Here is a 19,540-nt window from a genome sequence, read left to right as displayed (position 1 = left end):
AGGAGGCAACCGAAAAGAGCAACCAGTGTTGGCTTAACTCTGCTCCTGATGGTAGCTACAGAAATTATACCATTGATTTCAGTGGGAACAGAATTAAAGTAACCATAAGCACTTCTGGACCTCATATTTTTAATCAGTTGTATTTAACTATAGCAGTTAATAATAATAATAATAATAAAAAGATAAATAATAATATAATCAAGCTCTGCTGCTTTAAAAAAAGGGGAAATCCTTTAAAATCATACAAAATAAACCCTGCTTTTTTTGTAAGCAGATGTCCTGGATTCAGGTAGGATAGGGTCACTTTTTTGGGGTTGGTTCACAGGAAGCTAGAAAGGGCCACAGACAAGACAGGCTGCTGAACCAGCCAGTAGGGCATTGCATCTTCTACAGATGCCATGCCCAATGCAAAAGGGGAAGGGCTGGCCATGCAAACAGGGCTGCTTTGAGTTCATGACTACAGTGTGCCAGGCCAGGCCAGGCTATCACGGTCAGTGCTGTGTTTTGGATCACTCTTTCTATATGCTATTTAATTAGTAGTATTTTCTTCCTGGCTGTTGTTATGTGTTGGTGCTGATCTATTAAACTCATCTCAGCACATGGGATTTTGCTTTTTTCTCCCCAATTTTTCTTCCCATCCCATGGAAGGGTTGGAGGGAGGGTGAGGCAGTTGTGTGAGTAGCTGTGTGGGGCTGGGCCTGAAGCCTGAACCAGGACAACAGGCAAGTCCTGAGTAATCAGTAATTCATGGTCCTGTTTAAATGTTAATTGTACTTAAATATTTGAATGAGGATTGGTCACAGACCTAAACTGCCTAAATACTTTGAAACATGTTCATAAATAATCATTCTTTATACATCGTAATTGTTCTTACTGCATGTCAAAAACATGGACTTCTGTATTCCCCAGGAAAGGAAAACGAGGGATTACCTTTGCTTTTGGCACAAAAAGAAAAAAAAAAAAGTACAAATAAAGAACTAGCACCACCCTTAAGGAAGTGCACAGAACGCTGCCAAATTGGTCTTTCTTTGCCTTAGGTTTGTTTGTTCTTCTGGTTTTGTTTTTTTTTACAAAAGTCTTAAATATAGGTCAATATGTAAACAGTGTGCATGCACTGGGAGTTTGATCCTAGCCTGTTGAAATCAATGGCAAATTTCCCACGAACCACAGTAGTGCAAGCTCAAGCTCCAGGTTAGTACAGCACTAAGTCATCGAGGGAGCCATGGATGCAGGAAAGCGAAAGCTCAGGCGCTCTTCTCAAAACCAGTTGCTGGAGGACTCGGACTTTGCGCTGAAAACCTGATTGCACATGTTGGAGTTGTCCTGGTGGAGAGGGTACTCGTTACCTGCCAGCAGTACTGCCTTCCCTGCCCTGGCAGTGTAGCGCCGGCCGGAGGGCAGGCTCTCGTACTTGGTCACGTAATGCCTGCAGAGACACAACGCAGTGCCGTTAGCAAACGCCCACGAGACCTGTACCCTGCAGCTGAGGGTAGAGAAGCACGCAACACACAGGTGAGATGACACTTCCACAACCTGTAGATACGGCCAGAAGGTGGTTTAGTATCTGCAGAATCACTGATGCTGTTTTACAGGGTGTGGCTGTTTCGGCTGGGTGCCTCCAAAAAAAGAAGCCACAGACTCGAGACCTCCAGTGTCCAGAGCATCCAGCCCAGGGGGTGAGCACAGGCCATAGTGTATTGCTACCCATCAATCCTGCACCCCTATAGATCTGGCTGCAAAGCTACTGTCTCTTTCTTCCATCTCCACTTCTGTGGGAGAGAGTCACTCTTATCTGGTAATGATGGGGGAGTATCAGAGGCCTCAAAGCCTCAGTAATTTTTTTTCCCATGCAATCTTGGCCTGGGCAGAGGGAGGAGGAGGCAGTTCAGACCTGGCCAGCCTGAAACCAGCCTAGCAATGAGGTGGGGTTTTTGGTGAACCCCAGGTGGGGAGAAGGGAAGCATTGGGCTTTTGGTATGATGTAAAGGAACTTGTGTGTTAAGTTTAGATTGGGGATTTCTTTGAATTGCTGTGCTCACTGTCATGCTTTGTAGTTTTTGTAGCACTTATGAACTGCTTTTCCATTTAAAGTTTCCATGACTATCCAGTCCATTTGTGTGAGGATTGTTCTTCTGCCCCTTTTGGAGCAAGAGAGGGAATCTATCCTGCTCTAAACTAGGACACAGGGCTTTCCTGGAATTTTTTAATGCCTCTCAGGCTTACCATCACCTTCTGGATCAGAAAAGCCTGAATGGAAAACTGCCACAGGCTCTGCAAATGTTATCACCCTTAGGTCTTAGCAAACAGGAATTAGGAGGTAGTTGTGACCCTAGCTTTTCACACAGCAATGCAATTACCATTTGGCTCTTGGAAAGCATCTTTTTTACCTTATTGCACAGTAGTTTAGCTTTCACTAAAGTTGGTTCCTTAATAAAATATGATAAGTTATGACAGTTGTAAAAGCCTAAACACCAGAAACTTTTGTGGACACTAGTAAATAGTAGAGGATGAAGAAAACTCCATTTCAGCTAGTTCATGTACTGCTTCTCTATAAATACCTATAAATGTCTGAGGGGTGGGTGTCAAGAGGAGAGGGCCAATCTCTTTTCAGTGGTGCACAGGAATAAGACAAGGAACAATGGATACAAACTTAGAAGGTTTCACCTCAATATGAGGAGAAACTTCTTTACAGTGAGGGTGATGGAGCACTGGAACAGGCTGCTCGAGGGGTTGTGGAGTCTCCTTCTCTGGAGACTTTCCAACCCCACCTGGATGCATGCCTGTGCAGACTACCCTAAGTGATCCTGCTTTGGCAGGGGGGTTGGACTCGATGATCTCTGGAGGTCATTTCCAACCTCTGACAATCTGTGATTCTGTGATTCTCTCAACAGTGTAACAGAACTACTGCTGGCAGAGTTTTGGGCGGTCATCAGAACTGATCATGTGCAAGGAAACCCATGTCCTGCCACTTCAGGTAGCTCACTTGCAAAACCAAATTAGAAAATTGGACTAAAGCATACATTCAGAGGAAGTTTTGATCTTCAAAAAGGTCCATTCTGAATCTCAGGAGCGAGAGACAGGGAAGAGTGGGTTAGCAGAGAGGCTGGTGTGTGTCACAGCCTACACTGTGTTAAGCTGAAATTTGGCCTCTGTTGTTAATCTCTTCTGGCTGCGAATATTAAAAGCTCCAGATTCAACAACTGTCTGGAAGGATGCCTCAGAAATTGTGTGTTCTTAGTTCTTACCTGAGTGGAGACGCAACTCTGTCCATCTGCATACAGACTAAAAATGGGTACTGTGAAAACTGCACCGTGGAGATGAAGTCTAATGATGTTTCTATTTCCAAAGTGGTTTCCACACCACTTTTTACAAAGAAGGAATCCACCTCAATGTTACCAGATAGAAATGTGGCTACCCTGCAAATAAAATCAGGTATTAAAACTAATTCAAAACACATTAAGAAAGAGGAAACTAAATTGTAAATAGTCCTACCATCCAAATACAAAAACTGCCCTCAAAGGGGCTTGTCCTTCAGATAAAGCTATATGTATTCAGATGAGACCAACAGGAACTGGTGTTACCCAGGTGGAAAGGAAAAGAGAAGTAGAGATGTTCTCCTATGCACATAACTGTTATTTCATTTTAATTCATCTGCAAGGTCCTTTAGATTTAAATCTTTCTCACAGGGGCTACCAGGCCTGAGGGAGCCTCAGCTCTCTACAGCACATCCTTGAGGGTATCTCACCGGTTCTTGACGTTAGTTTTGGATTCTCTGTACCACAGGCTGAACTCCATCCCTCCTGAGATGTCAATGGCCAGGCCTCCCAGGAACTCCACGCTGGCACTTGGCCCAAACTGCAGCTGAATCTCCTAGAGCCATCAGAAAGCACAGGACAATCCAATTGGGACTGCAGACCTCAGTGATTTCCTTACTTGCTTTTGTACTGCATTTGTGCTCCTTGCATTGTGTAGGAACAAAACGGGATAGAGGGATTTTCTGAAAGGGTGGACAAAATGATCCTGCTGTACCTGGCTTGCTAGAGAATGGTATGAAGCTAAGGTGAGGTGTCTTGCATCCTTCCCCTCTCCCTCCTGTGCCAGCTGGCATCATTTCTGCAATGAGTATCACTGCAATGAACGGCCTCCAAGAGCTACCACACAAACCTCATGGAGGCTCTGCTGGTATCAGCTATGCTGGATTAAACTCCTCGCTGGAGCCCCAGCAGAGGTGCTGCTCAGGGTGACTTCAGCATGCTTAAAGGCAGCCCCACCCTGGCAGCAGGATGCAGAGTGCTGCAAGCAGTTGTCTGATGCATAGTGGTGTGTAGTGGTGCATAGTGGTGTGTAGTGGTGCATAGTGGTGTGTAGTGGTGCATAGTGGTGGGTAGCAGCTCCAAACCTACTGTTACAGCATCTTTAGTTGGCTGAGTGGCCAAAGCCCTAAACTAATGTGCCTTACTTGCCACTAGAAATTTGAATTTAATGCCTTTTCCATCAGCCATCGAGTGTGCTCATGGCTTCTTGAAACCTCTACAGCTGGACTGGAAAGAGATCATGCAGACTCTGTTTCGGAAGTGGTAATATAGCTCAGGGTCATGTCAGCTCACTACTTTCAATTTTGACACACAGCCAAGATTTGAAGGTTCCCTCATCTTGGCAATCTATCTCACTTTATATAGTTGTCTTGCTTCCCTTTATATAGTTGTCCTGCTTCCCTAAGAACTAGTGGATTCATTTACTGTATTAAAAAAAACATTAATTTTGGGAAAAGTTCATTTTAACCAAGTCCTTCATTTTAACCAAGTGTACAGGACACTTCCTTCTCTTTCCCATCTGGCTTCCTCTCTACTCTAGGTTTCTGTGCTTGTGCTCAGAAGCACATGTAATGCTGCAAGAATTTTTTGGACATGTGAAGACCTCATTTCCTCCCTGTTTTTGGTGTCCAGGCACCTTAAAACTCTCTTCTTTTCTTAGCTATTCAGTAGACCAGTGATTCCAGCTACTACTGTCCCAAGATTTAAGAAAGAAGCAGTCAGAGACAATTTGACTTCCTAAATTCTGTAGCAAGGAGCAACATCTGGGAAGGTTTTTATTCAGAGCTCTAAAGGTTTCCTGCCATGATCAAGGACTTGGATGATTCTGGTAGCTGTATATAGTTACATCACCTTTTAGGGTAAATAAACAATCTCTGTCTTGGCAGAACCAACTTGGCAGGCAGTTGCTGCTGAAGTGGGCTTGAGAATTAATGTAAGAATGCAGCAGGATGGCTGTGGCTTATAAATCCAGCACACCCCCAGCAAGTGTGGTCATACTGCACTCTGATTTTTTATTTGCATCCAAGTGAAAGTCATGGGTTGGAACTATGGTCCTTCTGAAATCAAAGGGAGATTTTCTACTGACTGCAGTGGGGCAAGGAGTGTTTTCCTTGACAGTCTGTTTAGGTGTGAAGGTAAAGCTTGTTTTACCTTGTTTTACTTTGGTTTAATTGGGACTGAATTGATAGGTGGCTGCTAATGAGCAAGGAGGTAACAGTATATGTTCTGGCACAGACCTGCAGACAACCAGAGGAGCAAATATTTTTAGGTGCATTGTCAAATTGCACTTAATAATATTATGAAGTAGGCTTGGTTTGCCATGGCTGCACAGTTTAAGGCTTTAAAGACTATCTAGAATGAAGTCAGGTTTTGTCACTGAAACCAGCAGAGAAGGTAAGGAGCACTTGTCTTGGGTTTTACCAGCTCATCTATTTCCTTATTTAGAGCTCAGTCCTGTCCTTCACCTCATGTGCAAATCCAATCCAGGCTGATGGGAGGTGTAAATCACAGCGACCCAGTCTCCTCAGCAGCAGTATTTTCCCTTCCCTTCCTATTTTAAGCTTTGTGTGTCATTTGCAGTGGAAAATGTGATCCAGAGGATCAGAACTGGTAGTTTGTTACCATTTAAAATGCTGAAACAGGATGTGTTTTAATTTAAAAAATAATAATTGAAAAAAAAAAGGGTTTATTTATGTACTGGACTGGCAGTGTTACTGTAATGCAAGGCAGAGGTGGCTAAAACAGGCACTCTTTGGGAGCTGGCTGTCCTCCACTGGAGTCTCACTTTCAAATGGTTTCTCTGACCTATTAATACAGTATTTAATTTCTCTGTGCTTCTGGCAAGTCTGTTGCCTAGGAGAAATTAACACTACTGAGCTTCAATGCAGGTGACTTAGGAGTCTCCAAACCAGTTTCATGAGAACTGTTTCTTTTACAAAGGGAATTATAACTTCTGAAAAGTTATTCTTAGCCCTCATGCAAGGCTGTGAGAACTGGCAATGGCTGTAGAATACACTCTGATTTCAGTTTGTGGAGTTATGTGGGAAAAGATGTTACAGATAGTGGGCAGGAGGGTAAGCTGTAGAAGCAATATTACTAACTTGGAAATCCCTTCTTTAAAATGTGCCTATTTTGATTAATGCAGTTGCAAAGCTAATGAAAGGAAGCTGTTTTCTAAGGGGAAGTTTTTTGGTAGACTTGACTGCATTTTGCGTACAACTCAGGTTTGGTCTTTCTGTGCTAAAAGATCCTCATAAACAACAGTAGGAGAGCAGAACTTTTCAAGTATTTAAAAACTGCTTTTTTTCAAAATCAGGCTACAGCAATGCAAAAATTGCAACCCACATATTACATACTTTTTTTCCCCCCTCACAATTCAGTCAGAATTTTTTTAGTTCCACTCTTGGCTTCCAGTCCATCCTTTTGTTGTTTGATCTCAACTGCACTGTTTTCACCTGCTCTGAAATCATGCTGTGACCAGCTGTGGCACACAGAGTTTTGGTGTCATAGAATGGGCACTGCTTCCTGTGGCTGGTTTTCTTCTTTGAAAGAAGCTAAATGCACATTTGGCTTGGTTCTCTACAGAATGAATTTGTAAAGGAGCTTATGTTCTGGGAAAGGCCTGTACATGCTGGAAAGTGAAGGTAGTATTCAGCTCTCAAGAAGCTAGATTGACCCTGCTCTGGCAGGGGGGTTGGACTAGATAATCTTTGGACATCTGTTCCAGCCCCTATCATTCTGTGATTCTGGCTCTCTTGCATTGTTTTTCCTCAGTTCCAGTGTCATGGCATTCCCCCTTCCATTCCATCAGGGTTTTCTGGGACAGTTTTAATCACAACTCAAGGATTTGACAGGTGAAAGCATTTCTAATGAAGCTCAACTGGATTATATGTAGGTGCCCAAACCATGTTGATGTTGCTGTTGATCTGGAACACAGCTATAAACCCATTATTGGACAGATGTGCTCCAGTTCAGCCTGAAGCTGTGTTCAGCAATGCTTTAAAGAGCTTTTACCTCTGTAGGGGGTAGAGGTAAGAACAAGTGCCTTTCTGGTTGTGAACACACACTTTTGGCTGTGCCCACTGCCTGAGTCCCAAATTGCTTAGACAGCAACTGAGTCAGTGGCAACCCAAGAAAGAAAGCAAAGTGGGATCCCATTTTATCATTTTATTGCCTCTTCTTCCATAGAGTCAATGACTGACCAAAACTGTTACACCCTGATATGGTTAAAAATGACACTTGGCATGCCCCAATACTTTTGTGAGGTTCTCCAAAGACGAGGAGTGGAGAACCTGCTGGCTGCCAGACCTCTCAGGGTGCCCAGACAGCTGATTCAGCCAGGGTATGTATGGAGTTTGGTGCATGCCCAGCAGTGGGAAATATTTAGTTCTGTAAGCACCATACTGGTATGTTCAGGACTGGAGATGATTATCTTTCTCACCTCTGCAGTCTGTTTGTTAAATAGGTCATGGTCAAGTTTTTTTGCCCATAATCTGCGTGTGAACTGTAAAGCATTGTTGGAATGAGCTTTAGTTAGCCAATTTGTGCATGACATGGGAAGCCCTCTAGGCTTATAATACCGTTCTAAAGGGGCTGAGCTGGGTTCAGGATGGGGACAGCTGTCATGTGCAGGGGGTGTTTCTGCGTAGTTTTGATCAGAGTGGATTTTCCCATCATATGCCTTTGGCATTTTCTTTTGCCAAGAATTAAAGGAGTAAAGTGAAAAGTAAAGTTTGAGGCTGCAGATGTTTCATGAGCTGAGTGCTGCTGTTAAATCCATAAGTTCTAAGGGGATCCTTGCTTTGGAAGAACAAAAATATCAACCCAAACACTGGCACTCCAATAGTACATTGTGTAGCTTCTTATATTTGCATGAGCCTATATCTATGCATAAAATCAACAGGTCATTTGGAGTGACATAAAAACTGTGCAATCATTTTAATTCCACAGTTTGCCTACCAAAAAGCATTTGAAATTTGGGCCTCTTAGCGTTGCCCTTTGAAGGTTAGTTATCTGGGAAAGTTTGAGTATCAGGAATTTATCCATTCAGTACCTGACAGTTATTGCCTAATTGGATGTAAGGTCTCTGGACAGCTTGTGAAGAGGAAAACTTCAGTGGTCACATGTGACTGTACTGTATTACAGGAATCTGTGGGAGGGGAGGCCATAGCTGGTGGCAGTATGTGTTTTTTACAGGAAACTCAGTTGGATTTGCTTTTATTCAATGGAACTTTGTTTTCTATAATGATATATGTTCTCACCTTGTTCTAGTTTTCTCTTCCTGTCATTTGTTTCTGTCTTTCGATAGCTGTGACTTTTCTATTGCTCCCATCATAAGAGAAGCTTATGTGACATTGATCAGATCTATCAGCATTGCAAAAAAAAGAAAATAAGATGTCCTGCAATAATGGTGTGGAGGATTGAGCATCTGTGCTTAAGAGAGAGAAGCAGCAGCAAATAGTGTGCTATATGTACCTGTAAATAATCTGTCAGGAGGATAAGTCCTTTCACCACGTTCATGGAATCTCCAGTTGCTGATAACATTTTAGACATTAAGTCACCATAGCCTTGGAAAAATGTAACTGGCCTGATTTGGACATCAAACAGAATGGCTGACATGCCAGCAAAGGAGTCCAAGTTTTCTTCGCCTTCATCAGGAGTTGCAGCTATTATGGACTCCAGACCTTGAGCTTCAATTACCACCTAAGAAGCAACAGTGATACAGAATCAATAAAAACCTCAGCCTGACTGAGGCTGTTAACAACATTTTCTTAATGTCTAGGAGCCTAATGGTAATTTATGTAGTTGTAGATGCAAAAGTATGAGGTTCAGACTTAAGGGAACTAGGTAGGGCAGCTTGGAAAATAGAAAATAAAATCATCTTATGGCATGCTTTTCCCCTCGGAGATCACAATCCTGAGCTTATTTTCATTCCTTCCTATGTCTGTTTTCAACACAGGTGGCAGGACAACCCAGAGACGCTCCACTGCAGAATTTTTGTCCTGCAAAGCTCAGCAGGGTTATCATATTGAAGGTACTTGCCAACATTTAGAGAAGTCCAAAAGAGAGGGACCTCAGTTAAATCTCTTTGATTTATACATTTGATGTGCTCCTTGTATTTCCGATCTGTGTTATGCCCGAAACACAGGACTCAGTTTTACAAACTTACAGACCTTTCACTGATTACCTCAGGCAAACAGTTTGGGCTTTAACCCCAGACAGACTTGGACATATGATACAGAACAAAACACTTGTCTTTCTGGTCAGGGTAAACGTGTGCCCCATCGGCTGTTGAGTTTCTTTCTCCCCTGTTACTGGCTTGTTCTCTGCCCAGTCCTCCAAACTTTACGGACTTAAGCACGAGCTGAATTGATTTAGAAGCTGTAAAAAAAGGGGCCCGTGCTGGCTTAGTTTTTGTAGCAATTACCTGGCTGGCATGAAGCTCACTTTTTCTGTCAAAAATATGGATGTTCAGGTTACTTCTCCTCAAAATGCCAGAGCCTGAATAGAGGATGTCAAGGCTGTATGTGGATGTTACATCAGGACCACCTTAATGAAAAGAGAAAGAAGGTACCTGTGACTAAACTAGTGGATTAATGAAAGGTTTGGGAACACAAGCAGTGTTGAAAGGCAGTTTGATGGTTACATACGTATGATATAGCCGGAGTAGGCAGAGGAGGAGCCTGCCTTGGAGAAGCGATCGTAGTTGTGAGCGCGCATGTCCTTCAGAACCTTGCGAACTATTTTGCTGTGTTATTGCAAAACAAACAAACAAAAACACAGACACACACAAATGTTATGGTACCAAATATGCTGCTGTTCTGTAGAAATACAGAATTTGAGGAAGGGTGAACTTCCTAGTAGGAAAGAGGGGCTTCAAACCCCTCATGTTTTCCCACTAAAAATCTGCCCCAACCCAGAGCTTCTTTTCCAGTTTCAGCTGTTCCCTGCAGCCATAGGTAGAAAGGCAAGCAAAGGTCTTGCTTGAAACTTTATCACAGAATTAACCAGGTTGGAAGAGACCTCCAAGATCCTCAAGTGCAGCTGATCACCCAACCCTAACTAATCAACCAGACCATGGCACTAAGTGCCTCATCCAGGCTTTTCTTAAACACCTCCAGGGATGTCGACCCCACCATCTCCCTGGGCAGCACATTCCAATGGCCAATCTCTCTTTCTGTGAAGAACTTCTTTCTAAGACCAAGCCTAAACTTCCCCCTCCACAGCTCAGGCGTGTGTCCTCTTGTTCTGTTGCTGGTTGCCTGGGAGAAGGGACCAATCCCCACCTGGCTGCAACCTCCCTTCAGGTAATTGTAGAGAGCAATAAGGTCTCCCCTGAGCCTCCTCTTCACCAGGCTAAACATCCCCAGCTCCATCAGCTTGTGCTGAGACCCTTCACCAGCCTTGTTGCCTTTCTCTGGACATATTTGAGCAACTCAAGATCTTTCTTGAATTGAGGGGTGTTAAGAGGGAGAGACCTTTTAATTATTTCCATTCTAGTGCTGGTTCACTGGTTCTAAAATATAAGAATGAGGGCCCCACTGAGAGAATTAAGACCAACAGATGATGTTTCCTACAGTAATGCAATTTAGATGCCTAGTTCTTATTTGTACCTCTGAAAATGTGAATGCCTATTAAACAGATGTCATTGAAAGGCAGAGATCTACTTTGTAATATCAGCATGTAGAGGTCAGGCATCCTTTTATACTCTCCTTAAATTTTAGAGCAGTAATTCATGAGAACCTATGTCTTCTTCGGGTTTCTGCAAAGAACTAAGGATGAGCTGTACTTATTAAGGCTGAACTTAATGTACCTGGAAGGCATCTCAAATTGAAGTATATCTTGGATCATGGCGAGCATGTACTTGCTCATTTCCAGAGGCAGTTCACCAATGGAGAGCAGGATGTTTTTCACTTCCATGTAGGATGGGTTACTGTTTAAGATGATAGCAGCTGCAGTGGTCCGCACCGTCTTTTCATGGACTCTGCGAGTCTGGTGGTATATCCTGTTCATGGTTTCCTTCACCTGGTCAGGAAACAGGTTATCAGTCAGTGCCCACAGATAACTGGGCAAAGTACAGGTTGGAATCTCATTTATAACATCAGCTCAAGCTAGCTCCATAGCTAAGGCTAATACATAAGGATGTACTTCCAGCACCCTGTTTTTCACAGTCCTTTTGGAAGGTATGAGACACGAATAGCTCAGTGACCACACAGGCAAGTGAGACATCTGTCATGTTCTCAGCCACAGTCCAAATACAGCCTGCCACGCTGATCTGCACAGCAAGGCCATGCTTCAGTAGAAGCACTAAGACCAAAGTACTGTGGCAGTGGTAAGATTTCCTTTACTGTTAAGAGAATATGTACTTTTTTAAAAGCCAAGAATCTTGCATTTTAGTTTTTCTAGATAGTGCCTGTGGTGGCCTTATGTCCCTAAGAAGATTGTGATGTATCTGTGTTGCAGAGTCGTCCATGGAAAGCCATATAGCCCCACTGACAGAATGACCTCTGGCATGTTCACTGCAGAGCAGCACCCTGACCACCTTGGTCACAGCTGCCAGCAGTAGGTATGAAATGGATGAGGGTAATGCAGCAGGGGCAGGACCTCATGTTCAGTGTTGTCTGTCATCTCTTGGAGGCTGCAAGGTAAGATGCAGCTATTTTACCCTTCTCTTACACCATGTGTTCTCTCTGGCTGTGTGAAGGCACAAGAAAGAACAAGGGTTATGCAGATGCCCAGATATTCCTAATGTCTCTTTCACATCCCACCATAGGCAGTGCTCTTGCAAAGGGAGCCCAGATTTCTCTGCAGACTGCTTGCCACCTTCAATGGCTGTGTGTGACTCTGGAGCCAAAGGCCTGACTAGCACTGGCATACTGGGAGCTGGGACTTGGCAAGCAAGGAATGTATGGAGTTTTCTGGCTGGAATTAAGTGTGTATAATAATTTCCTGGAGGTAAAAAAATGCCATACATGAGGCATCTTTAAAAAAAAAGTGGGACTGACAAACTCTGTTAATTCTATATTTATATTTAATATAGTCTTTTGCACTTCTTTTCTTGGGCAGTGTGTTTTCTTACCTCTTTGGTGAGAAAAGAAGGATTGTATCTCTGTAAGGCAGTGGCAGCCAGATTGCTGATGGGCCCTTCTGACTCAGCATACTTCAGAAGCAGTGGAATTGCTTCAGGAAGGAGTGCATTCTTCAGTGCCAGCAAGTACATCTTCACATTGTCATCTTTCTTAGCCTTCTCTAGTCTATTTAGAATCAACCTTTTGGCTTCCAGAACAGCCTAAAGAAAACCAACAGCATGTTTAAATGGTGATCGTGAATCTGCCATTTTCCCTTGCAGAAGAAGGAGGGGCAGGGCTGGTTTCTAGCATGCTTTTGTTTCAAAGCATCACTGCATAGCATTAGCAAAGGTGCCTTTTGTAAACTGTATGTTGATGGCTTCCTTCAAGCACAACCAAAGCGGCTATAGCCACAACACCACCTGGTCTGTAGATATATCATTTGCTAGCTGCTCCTGTCCCAGTCCAGAGACTTCACAGGTCTTACTTGAAGGGCCAACATGTCCCCACATAAAGAAACAAGGGAAGCATTCTTCAGTGCTTCATAACATAACGTTGCACGAGTGCTTGGCAAATAATAGAGGAAGGAAAGAGGGATTCCTAAGGGCCACGTGCTCTGAGTGTACTGCAGTCCTGAACAGCACAGATCTGGCAGGCAGCAGAGCCTTGTGTGATCATCCTCTATCACCAGCATATATTCAGTCAATGAGCAAGGTGATAGCCTTTCTCCTGGGTTGTTCTATGCATTTTTGGGGCAGAGTTCAGTTCTTGAATCAGTTACTTTTTTTCACAGACCTGAAATAACCCAAGGTGATTGCAACTATTAAACAGATCCTGAGTTTGCCAGTGATTCTGTGAGGACATGCAAAACTTTTGGACAAGGCAGTGCAAATACTGCAGAGTAGGCAGAGAGAAAAAGCTCTGTCAAACAAAGTCAGATTGGAAGAAATCCACAGAAATGGGAAGAGACCAGATTCAAGCCTAAAGCTGACTAGGTAGATGTCATTATTTAAAAAAAAAAAAAACAAAACAAAACAAAAAACCCCAAAACCTCTCTATCAAACACAGGAGTTTATGAGCTTATTTTAAAACAGAGGGGAATATTCTTCTCATGTCTCATGCTCTCCCAGCAACATGAACAGGGACATTCACATCTCTTGCAGACCAGAATGTGGCCAGCAGTGAAGAGCAGATACTCACCGGAAGCTTGCAGCCATCTCTCTCACACAGCTTTCTGATGAGTGCTCCCATGATAATGACTACAGTTTCTCTGATTTCTTCATTTGCAATGTCACCCTTAAACTTATCCTGTTATGCAAAAGCAATGCTGTTAGTCTCTCCATCTAAATATGACAAACCACAATCTGTGGTTCACCCTGTGAACATTAGTGCAATGCAACAGCCTGGGCTCAGGCTAAGCAGAAAACTCTTTGTTACATATAATAACTGACTCCCATTTTCCTTTTGAGTTACATTCAGTGTCTCAAATAGTAGATTCATTTTGTAGCCATGTTTAAAAAAGAAAATAAAAAGAGTATTAAATTGTGATAGGGCTTTGATAAGGCAGCAGTCAAATTGTTTTGCAAACACTCAGAATTGTGCTTGTTTTGCAAGTAGTAGATCCTGATAACATTTTACAAAGCAAATAGACTTTAATTCTGGACCTATGAATTGTTGTTGTTTCCAGGATATGTGCTGCTGTCACACTTAAAGGGAACCCTGGAAGGGATGAAGAAAGGAAAACTGGAAACAACTGTTTGTTCTTCTGTTCCTCCTTGACAGGGATGAGGTTCAAGAGTATTAAGTCAATTGTTTTGTCCTTTGACTTACAGTTAAAGATTTCAGGAGCATTTCACTGGGGTGAGAAGCAAATCCACAGGCATACAGGAATCGCTCCTGCAGGATAGAAGTGCTTGCATCCTTAAAGTCCAGAAAGTCCAGCACAGCCTCCAGTGATGCTGGAGTCTGAGCAGAGGTTACAGCATCCATCATCTGCGGACTACAGAGAAGTGGAAATGAATATATCATTGCAATGAGCTAGAAAATGATGAAAATACTTTGTTGCATGTAGAAAGAAAGAAACTAACATGCTGGAAGGTCTGTCCTTTGCAGGTAAGAGAGTTTTTTACTCTTGGTAAAAAATGTGTCTTTGAATTCTCCTGCCTCAAAATGGTAGATGAGCTCCAAAAATTATTCATGCACTTGGATAATAATATTTGAATGTATGCAAATGGGACTAAAAACCTATTACCAAACCAGAACTACTCAGAGTGTCTTAAAGTTTAGAGGACAAGGTTTTAAATGGAAAAGTGTTTTATTTCTATGTACACAATAGTAACCAGAGAACAGGCTTCTAAGCTGACTGAGTTGCTCTCAGATTTATTTCTATTGTTAAAAAAATGCTATGATTTGTTTGAAAGATGCTGACTCCATAGTGGGACTCAGAAGTACTTTCCAAGTCTTGCATGCTGTTCACACCCAGTTTCCTAATATTAGGACAATATCCAGGCACAAACAACCCCCTGCTTTGTTGTAATTCCATTTGAAGGAAACAAATGGCCAAGAACAAATCAGAGTGTTTCAAAGCAAACACTTGGGTAAGCTACAAAGCATGTTTGCCTTGTAGATTCAGTCTTGGTGGCTGAACAGTGTGCTGGAAAACACAGCTTTAAAAAGAAAGACTCCTGACTGCTGGTCAGTACTGACTACCGGTTCTGCATTGCTAGGCCATCATCAGTAGAATTGAATCTGTTTGCATGCAATTTGCCCTTTTGCACTTTTAAGTAACTTAAACCTTTGGAAAGCATGTTCATGGTGACTTACAGAACTTCTTTCTTTTCACTTCTAAGAATCTGCAGTATCTCTTCTTTTGTGGCTTTTCTGGTGTTCTTAATGAAGGACAAAAAGCTTCTTACTGCTTCAGGATTGGAAAGTTTTTCAGGGTACATATGTTCTCTGATGCTCTTCCAGTGTTCAGAAAGCTGCAAAATAATTCACATAATGTCAGATCTCTCAGGTTATAGTTTCAGCTCTCAAAATCAGATATACAAATGCAGATATGTGGGCCAGCTATTGCTCAAACTGGCTGAAATTCATAGATTGCTCATCCTTTAGTTAAGTATTACTGAATTTTCTATCCCAGATATCTTTTCAAATATCTTTCAAACTTTCTATAGCTGCCTCTTCCAGCACTTAAGTATTTTCCTGATAATGTACAATACAGTCTATTTTGGAACAAAACATGATTATTTATCCTGTAACTTGGATAAGGTGAATTCTTTTCTCTTGCAAGTGTACTGTGCTTTCTGCTGAATGCAATGTTTCCCTTCTGTTCCCATTTCTCCTAAGTCAGTTTTTATTGAAGTGGGAGACGCACAATCCCCAATTCACAAATGAATCATATTTTCTTAGAAGACAGTAATTTTGTGGTTAGTGTGGAACAAGAATAAATGTCCCATGAGTAATTCTTCCAGTAGCTTAAGGGGGCCTACAGGAAAGCTGTTGAGGGACTTTTTAGGGTTTCAGGTAGTGATAGGACTAGGGGGAATGGTGCAAAACTAGAAGTGGGTAGATTCAAATTGGATGTCAGGAAGAAGTTCTTCACCATGAGGGTGGTGAGATAGTGGAACAGGTTGCCCAGGGAGGTGATGACAGCCCCATCCCTGGAGGTTTTTAAGGCCAGGCTGGATGTGGCTCTGGGCAACCTGATGTAGTGTGAGGTGTCCCTGCCCATGGCAGGAGGGTTTGAACTAGATGATCCTTGAGGTCCCTTCCAACCCTGACAATTCTATGATTCTAATTCTATGAATTCCCATTTCTTTGCATAAAATGGGGAGGGACTTGTGGCTATTGTACAAAATGATAGGTAAGATGGTATTGGAACAGGTATCAGCTTCTTCATATGTTGTTGCTGTATTTATTCTGCAAACAACATTTTTGGCGTGAACGAGCTCACATGGTACCAAAGCACCTATCTGTGTCCTTCCAGATACACTGCCACCAAAAACTGGTGCAGGTATTTTGACCTTTCCTCTCTCACTTGCCTTTGCCTCTTATCTCCAGTTATCGAGAACATTATGTGGTGAAAACTCAGCTGTTCTTTGCAGCAGTGTTTACTGCAGTTCTCCTGAGTGGGAAAGAGCACTAGCATGCATTTGACCTTTACTGAAACACTTCCCCTCTCCATGGCTTTTGTATTAGGCAATAGCAATTGAACCTGCCCACAAATAGAAGTATCATTCAGCAGTACAGAGTGCAACTTCCATCAACTGTATCAAACAGTAATTAGGCAACAAGGATTGAGACATGGGATATTTCCTGGGGATTAATGACCAGCTGGGAGGAGTGCCTGCTCTGAGGCACAGGTGGGTCTGTTGACCTCAGCACCAAGGTCAGTGTGGCTATTATAAGCTGAAATTGGATAAACTTATGGAACTTTTTCTATTAGCCCTGTTGAAGTTGCACCATTGCCAGGCAAAAAAATCTCTAACCTTATTAATCCTGTATCTTCTTCTGTGCAGAGCCCAGCTGTGTGTGCTGCTCTTAGTCACCTTAGCCCATACCCTAGAGATGGCCAAGGCAGGAGATGTAAGCTGGAGCCGTCTCAAGCAAAAAATGCTGGAGACCAAGTCTTCCTCTTTAGGGGAGTGCTCTAACCATTCAACTGCTACAAGGAGCAGCTGCCATCTCCTGCAGTGACCATGATTTTAAAAAAAAAAACCACATTTGTACTTGACTTCTGCAAGGGGTCTCATTCCCCTGATATGGCTGTTTGAATTGAATACCTCAGTGATTCAGGCAGATGCATGCACTTTCATGTGGAAACTTGGCCAAGCTTGGACATGAATCTCCTGCTGACAGAGATCAGACTAAAGGTCTTGTGGGCATTGTAGTAAAATTCAAGCCAAACCAAGAGGTGCTAAACTGAGAAGGAGTTGATTTTGAATGTCAGTGCCTGACAGCTGCATTACTAACCTACAAAGGCTAGCTGTACAACACAGAACAAACCCACCTCAATTTCAGAAAGGGCAATTATCTATTCTTGTAGGAACCATGAGCATAAAAAAATATGTAAGAATGATGAACTCTTCTGAAAAAAAAACAAAAAAACCAAAAAAAACAACCCTGTGCTTTATGCTGTCTAAACACAGAAACCCAGGCCTAAATTCAAATGTAAATGCTGGCCATAACCTCACCAAAGCTAGTAATGCCATCAGTGAAGTAAGGATAATTATTATTGCACTAAATTCACAAAGACCTGTTATGATTTTAAAGGGCTTTTGAAAATGTAAAACTGTCAAGCATGCCATGTCAGCATGGCATTAATGTATAGGATGATATATGAGTACCAAATGTTATGTTGCTGCTTTGGATACAGGGTTCTGTTTATAGACCTCCATCTTTTCATAGCAGTTACTGTAAAATACAGGGAGAAAGTAGGACTTCATTCTCATCGTGCCATTAGGTTTATAATGACATAGCTCAGGCCCCAGGCAGTGCTCTGGAATTATACCCTTATGTTTGTTATCTTGGTCTGGAAATTATCTCTATAACTATTATGACAAGCTTGGTTCTAAGTGACATATTTGTCAGCACAAAGCTCAGTGGACAAAGTCATAGAAAAAGCACCCAGCCCTGCTCTCTTTAAGATTCCTTGATGTTCCCTGCTCAGAAGTGCTCCAGCATGCATGCAGCATCATTTCTATTTCATTTTCCCCAATATATATATTTTCAATCTTCTCTGTGGCTTGACAAGCATTAGACAAAATTAATTATTACAGTGCAGTGATACTTCCAAATAACTACCACAAGTTCCAATAGAGTAAGGTATTTGTGCTTATACGGAGTATCTCTGGGGGGGTAAAATTGTGTGCTGAACAGAAGCAGAGAATGATAACCCTTAAATTAATGCTCCCATTTACTGCTAAATGCTTTTCACAATGATAATATCATGAAAACTGTTTGCTAACCAACAACATAACAACTTCTATTAGTTTATGGCGAATAGCATCAGTAAAATAAAAGGGGATGCAATTATAGTACCAAGCTGTTAGTAGTTGTCAAATGTCCTAAACATATATATATATATATATATATATATATATATATATATGTATAAACCAAAACAAAAGCAAACAAGCAAACGAAAAACAAAAACCAAAGTTATTTTCTTTTTCGGGGAAGAATGAGAACAGTATTGGGCTTGCCAAGAATACTGAAGCCCCATTTTATGCTTGTGATACCTATAAAGTCTTTTAAATAGAAGACTTCTTTCAGGGTCAGGCTATAAGAAGAGGCTAGATATATTACCACAAATGTTTATCCTGCCTAAGGAATGGCTAATTACCTTTAATTTCTAGAAGGAGTTCAGCTACTCCATGACAGAATTGTTCATAAACACTGGCCAACTATCTTAAAAGTAATTTACCACTCTGTTACCTAGAGGAAAGCAGCTCCTGACAACTAAAGACTGGCAAAGATGAGATAAGCCAAGAGAGTGGTCTTGAGAAATGCTGCACTCAATCTTTGAAAAAGAGCAAAAAGGTTGTACTGTGAGAGGTAGACCTTTGTGTGGTGGAGCACCACTGCATCATTACCATGCTCTCCATTCCAGAGCATATATTGGTACGCTAAACCTCTCCTGGTGGGCTGCTTGGACAGAAACTCCTTTCACACTCATTCTGCTCAGTTTACCAACTTGACATCCAGCATGCCTGTGTTTACTTACTGAAGGGCACTTTTTGCATTCAGATTTGACTGGTTCTGCTACTAGTGACACAGCAACGTAGCTGGAGTCTAAGGTCTTGATAACACCAGCGACTTGCTTCCCAGCGATCAGTCCAGGGCCAGCTTGTACTGACTTCAGTTCCAGTCTCTGCCTGTGTATCCATACAGGGATCACACCATTAGAGCTCAAGCATTACAGCAGAAATGCAGAGGCAAGAGGAAACAAAAGAGCCCTCCACAGACCCAATATATATTTATTGAATCATAGCATCATAGAATTGTCAGGGTTGCAAGGGACCTCAAGGATCATCTAGTTCCAACCCCTCTGCCATGGGCAGGGACACCTCACTCTAGACCAGTTTGCTCAGAACCTTATTTTTAAAATGTTCAGAACATGGCAAGTCTATGTTTTGGGTTTTTGTAAGGTAACTT

General features: G+C 42.3%; 1 protein-coding gene across 1 annotated transcript in view; it reads right to left on the bottom strand.

Moving 5' to 3' along the window:
- Positions 1-1,257: 1,257 nt before the first annotated feature.
- The window catches only part of MTTP (microsomal triglyceride transfer protein), a 29,509-nt gene continuing 11,226 nt past the window's right edge, over positions 1,258-19,540 (bottom strand). Inside the window, exons 7-18 of the mRNA XM_054383144.1 lie at positions 19,110-19,260; positions 15,206-15,363; positions 14,213-14,381; positions 13,583-13,690; positions 12,394-12,603; positions 11,128-11,339; positions 9,965-10,062; positions 9,742-9,863; positions 8,790-9,017; positions 3,746-3,870; positions 3,246-3,416; positions 1,258-1,426 (exon numbers count right to left, since the gene is read on the bottom strand). Of these exons, the coding sequence (XP_054239119.1) occupies positions 1,258-1,426; positions 3,246-3,416; positions 3,746-3,870; positions 8,790-9,017; positions 9,742-9,863; positions 9,965-10,062; positions 11,128-11,339; positions 12,394-12,603; positions 13,583-13,690; positions 14,213-14,381; positions 15,206-15,363; positions 19,110-19,260 (1,921 nt within the window). The remainder of the gene's footprint in view (positions 1,427-3,245; positions 3,417-3,745; positions 3,871-8,789; positions 9,018-9,741; positions 9,864-9,964; positions 10,063-11,127; positions 11,340-12,393; positions 12,604-13,582; positions 13,691-14,212; positions 14,382-15,205; positions 15,364-19,109; positions 19,261-19,540) is intronic.

Source organism: Indicator indicator, chromosome 8 (genome assembly GCF_027791375.1).
Source record: "Indicator indicator isolate 239-I01 chromosome 8, UM_Iind_1.1, whole genome shotgun sequence".
Lineage (NCBI taxonomy): Eukaryota > Metazoa > Chordata > Aves > Piciformes > Indicatoridae > Indicator > Indicator indicator.
The sequence above is the reverse complement of the archived record's forward strand: the minus strand, read 5'-3'. Positions and strand labels throughout refer to the sequence as shown.